We start from the raw sequence: 9,739 nt of genomic DNA, 5'->3' as shown, positions 1-9,739 counted from the left end.
TGTTACTCTCAATGCAAGATATCTATTCAGATAACGCCCTGTTACTATATATCTATACAGATAACGCCCTGTTACTCTCAATGATAACGCCCTGTTACTCTCAATGATAACGCCCTGTTACTCTCAATGATAACGCCCTGTTACTCTCAATGATAACGCCCTGTTACTCTCAATGATAACGCCCTGTTACTCTCAATGATAACGCCCTGTTACTCTCAATGATAACGCCCTGTTACTCTCAATGCAATTTGCTATGAAAGCGCTTCATCGGCCCGGTCGTTTTTGATTTTTCAAAAGAGTGTCAATAGGGCTCGGAGGCAGGTTCTATGAAAATGGGAAAATGTAGTCCCAGACACGGCCATCTTGTTTCTACACAGGTCTATCTATTTGTCTGATTGGCTCTACTGCATAGAATCCTATGCAATCAGACGAATAGATACACCTGTGTAGAAACAAGATGGCCGTGTCTGGGACTACATTTTCCCAAGCCCTATGAGAAATCCCATTCATTTTCTCAGCATTAGGAATGCTACCACTAGGGGGCGATGAGATTACTTTCCCTCCCTATACATACCTCAAGTCTTATCAGAAGAACACCACCCAGTTCTGCTACAGCCTGCAGGTCAAACTGCAGGTCAAACTGCTACAGCCTGCAGGTCAAACTGCAGGTCAAACTGCAGGTCAAACTATTGAAACGTTTACTATTTACACTCCATGCTGCTCATACCATGAAAAGATATTTTAACAAATTATAACAAAAATTCAAATGCACGACCACAGCATGTGCACTGCGTACTACAAACGGTAACAAGGTCTATAGACTACCAGTCTGTCTTTTACAGTGTGAACACATTTAGACAATAATTCCAAGCAGAATAATTTCAACCACCCCAAACCAAAGAAACAGAGAGTATAGCAACAACAACAACAACAACAACAACAACGATTAGCCTTTTTCCATTTTTACTTCCTGCTTGTTGACATGGTTGACATGCATCAGGCAACTGTTAGCGCACAGTATTCAACCTATCATACGTTCCACAGTATTCAACCTATCATACGTTCCACAGGTGTTAGGCAAGTAACATGGAGTGATGGGGCTACTGAGACTTTTGGCTTTGTCTCAAATGGCACCCTGTTTCCCATGATGCACTGTGAGGCCCGTGGTCAAATGAAATTCATTAGAATAAGGGATGGATGTACGGCTGTCATTGTGAGACTGCAGCTCAAATCTGTGTTCAATACTCTTAAACATGAGAAGTACAGTACTGTTTGAGTGGGTGAGCAGGTTCAAGGGTCGCCTCAGGGCTCATAGAACCTGCCTCCTGTCTGGTGGATGACTGATGGAACACAGAAGCACAGCCCAGTCCTGGAGGAGGAACGCATGGAGCTCCAGAAGCTTCTAGAAACCTCACAACTCCTCCAGCCAAAGGCTGTCGTCGCGGCGACTCTCAGCGGCACTGCATCTGCACCGAGCGGCCAATCAGGAGGAAGAGGAGGCCGGCCAGGAGGCAGAAGAAGATGCCGACCGGCGCGAACATGAAAGACAGGCCGTAGTTGATGGTCAGCTTGAAGGCAGGACACTGCGAGGAGCGCTGGTAGGCCTCGTAGAGAGGGACGACGTCCAGAACCTCCAGCCAGAGGACAAACATCACCACCACACACAGCAGGAACAGCCCTGGAGGAGGAGAGAGGAGAGAGGAGAGAGGAGAAACATCACCACCACACCCAGCAGGAGCAGCCCTGGAGGAGGAGAGAGGAGAAACATCACCACCACACTCAGCAGGAGCAGCCCTGGAGGAGGAGAGAGGAGAAACATCACCACCACACCCAGTAGGAGCAGCCCTGGAGGAGGAGAGAGGAGAGAGGAGAAACATCACCACCACACAGCAGGAGCAGCCCTGGGGGGAGGAGAGAGGAGAAACATCACCACCACACACAGCAGGAGCAGCCCTGGGGGGAGGGGGGGGGGGGGCAGCGGAGAAGAGATGAGAAAAGAGACAGAGTGAGAGGAAGGGGGTAGAGAGAGGAGGGTAACAGTGAGAGGGTAGAGAGGGAGGAGAGAGGAGGGTAACAGTGAGAGGGAGGAGAGGGGGGAGTAACAGGGAGAGGGAGGAGAGAGGGAGGAGGTAGAGAGAGGAGGGTAACAGTGAGAGGGTAGAGAGAGGAGGGTAACAGTGAGAGGGAGGAGAGGGGGGAGTAACAGGGAGAGGGAGGAGAGAGGGAGGAGGTAGAGAGAGGAGGGTAACAGTGAGAGGGTAGAGAGAGGAGGGTAACAGTGAGAGGGAGGAGAGAGAGAGGGAGGGAGTGAGTGGAGAGGGTAGAGAGAGGGAGGGAGTGAGTGGAGAGGGAGGAGAGAGGGAGGGAGTGAGTGGAGAGGGGAAGGGAAGGAGAAGGACAGTCAGAAGGGGTCGTGTTGCATCCCTGTCAAACTGACAAGTAAAGGAAGTAAAACCTTATTTAGATACAGTAGCGCTCTAACCCTAACCCTCACCCTAACCCTCACCCTAACCCTCACCCTAACCCTCACCTCACCCTCTAACCCTAACCCTAACCCTCACCCTAACCCTAACCCTACCCTAACCCTAACCCTAACCCTAACCACCCTCACCCTCACCCTCACCCCACCCTACCCTCTAACCCTAACCCTAACCCTCACCCTCACCCTAACCCTCACCCTAACCCCTAACCCTCACACCCTCACAGCACGAGTGCACAGAGTTCTTCACAGTAGAGAATAAAAATACAAATCACACATCCAAAATACACATAAAATACAAATACACATATAAAATACAGGCAGCTCCTACTACATCATAAAAACCACAACAACAGAAAAGATGAGTAGTTGAGCTCCAGATGTCCACATGCAGGCCTGAACAGGTGAGCCTTCAACGCTCTGTTAAAGGACTTCTCAGATGTGGAGGCTCTCAGGTTCTGGGGGAGAACATTCCAGAGCCCAGGGGCCTCCGCCCCAAAGACCCGCTCACCCTTAGTCTTCAACGTGGTCCGAGGCTTCACCAGGAGCCCCTGGTCGGACGACCTCCGGGACCGGCTGGGCGAGATGTTGGCATAGAGGGTTGGTCAATATAATGATTGGTTTGTCCAATCAGGACTCACCAGACGTCAGGTAGAGCCCGCCCCCTGCCTTATACAGGCGGTGACTGGAGAACGGAGCGGCGCAGATGTTGACAAACCCGCCCACCACGACAGCTGCTACACCAATCAGCACAAAGGACGCTCCAGAAGCCTCTGTAGACTGGACAAGGTGAATGTCAATCATTAGACTGCCATGGCAACCAGTAAGAACATCACATAAATCATTCTAAATCTACAATATCTCAAAATCATATAACTTTATTAAAATACACGTCTGATCCAAACACACAAGATAGAGCACCTACACAGGCCTGTTCAAATACTCACACTCCTGTTCAAGGATTTATACAGAGCTTCCTTTCTCCCTTCCGTGGGAAAAACAAATCAATGATCTGATACAATTGAATGGGTGTCAGCTGTGCAGAAGAGCACAGGATTTCACCAGTCCAATCTCAGTTAGATCAGAGACTGCTCCCAGAAAGGAAGGAAGGAAGGAAGGAATGAGGGAGGAAGGAAGAAGGAAGGAGAAGGAAGGAGGGAGGGAGGAAGGAAGGAAGGAAGGAAGGAAGGAAGGAAGGAGGAAGGAAGGAAGGAAGGAAGGAAGGAAGGAAGGAAGGAAGGAAGGAAGGAAGGAAGGAAGGAAGGAAGGAAGGAAGGAGGAAGGGTGTGAGGGAGGGAGGAAGGCAGGAAAGAAGGAGGGAGGGAGGAAGGAAGGAAGAAGGAAGGAAGGAAGAAGGCAGGAAAGAAGGGAGGAAGGAAGGAAGGAAGGAAGGAAGGAAGGAAGGAAGGAAGGAAGGAAGGAAGGAAGGAAGGAAGGAAGGAAGGAAGGAAAAAAGGGAGGAGGAGGAAGGAAGGAAAGAAGGAGGGAGGAAGGAAGGAAGAAAAGAAGGGAGGGAGGGAGGGAGGGAGGAAGGAAGGAAAGGGGGGGGGAAGGAGGAAGGAAGGAAGGAAGGAAAGAAGGAAGGAAAGAAGGGAGGGAGGGAGGAAGTCCCAGACAGAGAGAGCACTCACTGATGGCGGAGTCGTAGGTGGTGGCGTTGTGGGTCTGCTGGGACACGGGGAAGGGGAAGAGGTAGGCGTGCAGGCAGACCTTGGAGTGCGCCTGGTTGGCTGAAGAGAGAAACACAGAGAGAGAGAGAGCAGCAGAGCTGAGTAGGGGCTGGTTGGCTGAAGAGAGAAACACAGAGAGAGAGAGAGCAGCAGAGCTGAGTAGGGCTGGTTGGCTGAAGAGAGAAACACAGAGAGAGAAGAGAGCAGCAGAGCGGAGTAGGGGCTGGTTGGCTGAAGAGAGAAACACAGAGAGAGCAGCAGAGCTGTGAGAGGGGGCAGTGCTTCCTCTGTAACGCAGTGTTTCATAGTCTTCACTGCTCTTCCACCACACCTCTCATCTATCTCTCCATCCTCATATCCCCCTCTCCCCTCGCTCCATCACTCGCTTTCCGTCTCCCTCTCCCCCCCCCCTCCTCTCTCTCTCTCTCTCTCTCTCTCCCTCTCTCTCTCCCTCTCCCCCCCCTCTCTCTCTCCCTCTCTCTCTCCCTCTCTCCCTTGTCCTGTGGAATTCAGCAGGTCCTCACCAGGTCATTCCAGAGCTGGAGGGAGTTCCTCTCTGGCTCCTCCCCTCCACTAAACCTACGACTCACAGTCACCTGACCAAGCACCAGAACAACATCACATGACTGAGACTCCATCCAGTCAGCTGACCGAGGTCTGAAACATACCACCATGACAGCTTCATGCTGCATCAATCCATCTTTTTTATTTAATTTTATTTTAGTTAAATTCTATGCCATAGACCTCACTAGTGCCATGTGACTCGTGGATACAGACATAATTAACATAAGTCTGTGTGCCAAAAAAAACTTGAGCAGCAAAGAGAAAAAGAGAAAAACAAAGGTGGAGTTCAGCCTTGGAACGAGCAGAATAAAGAAAGAGAAACCCTTCCTACTATATGACTTGATACTGTAAGTTAACTAGTATTACTGTACTATGCCCCCTGTGCAGTGTGTACTATGCCCCCTGTGCAGTGTGTACTATGCCCCCTGTGCAGTGTGTACTATGCCCCCTGTGCAGTGTGTACTATGCCCCCTGTGCAGTGTGTACTATGCCCCCTGTGCAGTGTGGTCGAATGTGACAGAGGGACAGAGTGTGTATCAATGGGACTTAGTACTTACTGAACCAGAACTTCCAGAGTCTGTCGTCATTCACGTTGCCTCCAAACGAGCATCTCCAGAAGAAGCCCTCGTGGTAGAAGGTGGAGGGGAGCGCGGCGTCCTCCTTTGACAGCACCAGGTGTCCTGGCTGAGGAGGACGAGGGAGGAGCTTTAGAACGGGATACACACCAGGAAATAACCAGGCCCCACGCTAACCCTAGCCCCAATCTTAATCCTAACCCGAGCCTGAATAGTGACCAAGTGCTAGCCATAGCCCTAACCCTAGCCCAAATCTTGACCCCAACCCTAATCTAAACCCTAACCCTGTGTAGGTATCACCCGCTCCTCTAACCCTAACCCTAACCCTAACCCTAACCCTAACCCTAACCCTGACCCTAACCCTAACCCTAACCCTAACCCTAACCCTCACTCTCACCCCGTCAGACCACAGCACACCAGCTGGCACAGGAGCATGTTACCGCGGTGACTGGGGTCAAGCTGCGTGAGCACCTATCGCTTCCTGTGTGGTCACTTCCTGTGTGGTCATAAGAAGGTGTCAAGCAAGCGTGTTCTGGCTGTCGTCATCCTGACAGCTGCTCTCTCTTCCCGTAGCTCCCACAGACTGGCTTGTCTCTCCTCACCCATATCTACCCACCTCTTCACCCCCCCCCCCCCACAGTAGCTTGGAGTCCTCGTGCTTTCATTCTCCTTCTCAAGCTACAGTCACTCTTTGTTCATTAAATTCAGATGTGCCTAAGAATATCGCTTTTCCCAGGTACCTTTCAAATGGGACATTTTCTTTATGTCAAGTTCAAGTGCTGCCTCAGAAGGACCTGAGCGAACGGACAAACCCACGGTCTGGAGCTGACGGAGATCTCCCACTGCGTTGGTTCATCTCCCACTGCGTTGGTTCATCTTCTATGTTTGGCTTTATAGACGTAGAACTCATGCTGAGATTCCTGTTTCATTGCTCACCAACAGTCTGGCTCTGCTAGCGGGGGACATTCTACACCCACGCCTCAACTCTGACCAGACCCTGACACTGTTCCCATCACAGGAATCTGCTCTAACCCTACCCCTAACCCGCACTCACACACCCAACACCACCACACCCACACACCCACCACACCCACCACACCCACCACACCCACACACCCACCACACCCACACACCCACCACACCCACCACACCCACACACCCACCACACCCACCACACCAACACACCCACCACACCAACACACCCACACACCCACACACCCACCACACCCACACACCCACACACCCACACACCCACCACACCCACCACACCAACACACCCACACACCCACACACCCACACACCCACCACACCCACACACCCACACACCCACACACCCACCACACCCACCACACCCACCACACCACCACACCCACACACCCACACACCCACCCCACCCACACACCCAACACACCCACCACACCCACACACCCACACACCAACACACCCACACACCCACCCCACCCACACACCCACACACCCACCACACCCACCACACCCACACACCCACCACACCCACACACCAACACACCCACACACCCACACACCCACACACCCACCACACCCACCACACCCACCACACCAACACACCCACCACACCAACACACCCACCACACCAACACACCCACACACCCACACACCCACACACCCACACACCCACCACACCCACACACCCACACACCCACACACCCACACACCCACCCCACCAACACACCCACACACCCACCACACCCACCACACCAATCTGGTTTCACTGACAGGCCCTCCGGGAACCCTGTCACATGATGCAGACTGCAGATCACACTTGCTGAAGGAGTTATTGGACCATACACCAATTTGGGACACCAATTTGGGACCAACAACCAAACAGACCAAAATAGACCTCTTCTGAGTGAAGTCTGTCCAGGTTCTGATAGAGAAGTGTTTCTCTAAGGACTCAGGATCAGTAGAGTGGGTCACTGGAAAACGGGGATGTTATTTCCTCTCAGCAGCATTCCCACACGTTCCATGCAATATTACACCATGTAATCCATGTAATATTACACCATGTAATCCATGTAATATTACACCAGGAATCCAATGACACAGATCCTGTATTTCAGTATATTAGTATTCAGCATTACAGTATGCAATTCACCTGGACCTTTCCTTGACCAAGGTCTTACCCCACCATCTCACCCAACCAACCAACCAGCCAACCAACCAACCAACCAACCAGCCAAACAACCAACCAACCAACCAACCAGCCAACCAACCAACCAACCAACCAACCAGCCAACCAGCCAACCAGCCAACCAACCAACCAGCCAACCAACCAACCAATCAACCAACCAACCAACCAACCAACCAACCAACCAGCCAACCAACCAACCAATCAACCAACCAACCAACCAACCAACCAACCAATCAACCAACCAACCAGCCAACCAACCAACCAACCAACCAACCAACCAACCAATCAACCAACCAACCAACCAACCCCATCCGGCTTCTCAATTAAACAAGTACAGAGTGCATTTCAGCACTCCTTGCAGCTCTCTTCTCTGGAACTACACAAAGTGGTGCCTTCTTCCACACTGTTCTAAGAAATGCATGCATCTTGTCTTGTCCGTTTTCCAGTGTGACATTAGTCTATAACAAACAGCTCAATTTCACCAGGAGATATTCCTGCTACACTGTGCATGTAAATGCATTATGCATGGAAGTACAGGTGATTCTGATTCTGATTAAACCAAACAGCAGCTTCCTCTGCCGTCGATGTTTCTTACGTCTACGTCGCCTCTTGGTCCGACCGGGCCGCGGGCTCCAGGCTCACAGGTCTCGGAGGCCAGCAGCCAGTAATCCGTCCCAAAGGACAGCAGCACACAGACGGCCGCCAGTGCCCCCGAGAGACCCGCGAAGAACAGAGCCACTTTCAGCTTCATGATTCCCTAACAGCAGCACACGTGTGTGTGTGTGTGTGTGTGTGTGTGTGTGTGTGTGTGTGTGTGTGTGTGTGTGTGTGTGTGTGTGTGTGTGTGTGTGTGTGTGTGTGTGTGTGTGTGTGTGTATGTTTGGGCGTGCTGGAGAAGCACTGTCAGATACAATCCTTCAGGGTTGAGTGTGGTCCTTCTGTCGATATTTCAAGCCTTGATTCCTCGTCTTCCTCAGGATGAAAAGGTCCCTTCTCTCTGACTGATGTGGTTGTTATTGTCCCGCGGTCTCCAGTGTTCCTCGGTCCCCCGCCTGCCTGTGTGTGGGACTGAGAACAGGACTGAGCAGGGCAGAGCAGTCTGGGAGCTCACAGGGGTGTGGATCCTCCCCCTGTACTATTTTGGGGGCCTGATTGAAGGTGCCTGCTGCCCCCAGTCCTCTCCCAGTCAGAGGGAAGGGGGGGGGGCACAGAAATACCTCCTGGCAACTGGACACCCCCCCACTCTAACCCAACTGGACCCCCCCTAAATATCTCCTGGCAGCTGGACCCCCCCTCATGCTCGGGGGAATCATGGAGGGAGCAGGAAGGGAAAGGGGAGGAGACATTCTAACAAGCACCGCTCCCAAAGCTGCTCCCACCACACACACACACACACACACACACACACACACACACACACACACACGCTGGAATATTGAAGTTGGTGCTGCAGGATCCCAAGGGTGTGTGGAGGATTGTGCAAACATGGCTAAATGGCTTGGGGTTAGGGTTAGGGGGTTGGAGCTCCAGGGTCCTAAGGACTGTTGGACGGGGGTCATGTGACCATTGCTCAGTGACTTGGAATGTTGGCTGATCAGACGCGTATGAAGATGGACTCACTATCATTGTACTCCTCTTACACCCTCTGTCCTGAACCCAATTCCTTTATGAAACTATCAATACTTCATCTCCTGTTTGATGGATTTCATTTACTAGTATCCAGCTTATGTTTTAGCCACAACACACACACACACACACATACACACACACATATGCACACATACACAAACACACACATACACACACACAGTTGTCACCTCCTTTGGTGAGATCAGTGAAAGTGTGTGTGGGGTCATAGAAACAGGATGCGTCCTCACACAGCTCACACCAGGGCTGGCCGTTGCTGGACTCTCACAGTCATCTGACTCCACATCAACAACGGACACACAGGAGCTGAAGCCAAACTCACCATGGACAGGCTGGCTCATATCAGACTACTGGCCTCCAGCAGAGAGTCCACCCACACGCCCCTGGTTGAACATGAGAGGCTAGCCTTCTGAACAGTCACACACTACTGTAGGACGTCACCAATGAACAAAGGGAATACGGAAGCTTCCGGTCTTGCTTGAAATAATAAAGACTTGCAAAGCTTTAGCATTGATGTAGTATAGGGTGTAGGGCTTCACTTTAAGCGAGGAAACCAGACCTGTGCATTCAGTCCTGGTCCCTGATGAAGGCCTGATGGGGATCGGCCCAAACACACAGAACTGTAAACATTTTG

The 9,739-nt window shown here is 51.6% G+C and overlaps 1 protein-coding gene across 1 annotated transcript; it reads right to left on the bottom strand.

Annotated features, from left to right (window-relative positions):
- Nucleotides 1–1,451: 1,451 nt before the first annotated feature.
- On the bottom strand, nt 1,452–8,209 carry tmem182a (transmembrane protein 182a; the record flags this gene model as incomplete). The annotated part of the gene is given in 6 exon segments (XM_084452057.1): nt 1,452–1,678; nt 3,121–3,235; nt 3,237–3,259; nt 4,111–4,209; nt 5,271–5,397; nt 8,054–8,209. Coding segments are annotated over 6 exon segments (747 nt in total).
- Between the last annotated feature and the right edge of the window lie 1,530 nt (nt 8,210–9,739).

Source organism: Borostomias antarcticus (genome assembly GCF_949987555.1).
Source record: "Borostomias antarcticus genome assembly, chromosome: 17".
Taxonomy (NCBI): domain Eukaryota; kingdom Metazoa; phylum Chordata; class Actinopteri; order Stomiiformes; family Stomiidae; genus Borostomias; species Borostomias antarcticus.
This window is presented reverse-complemented; position numbering and strand designations above follow the sequence as displayed.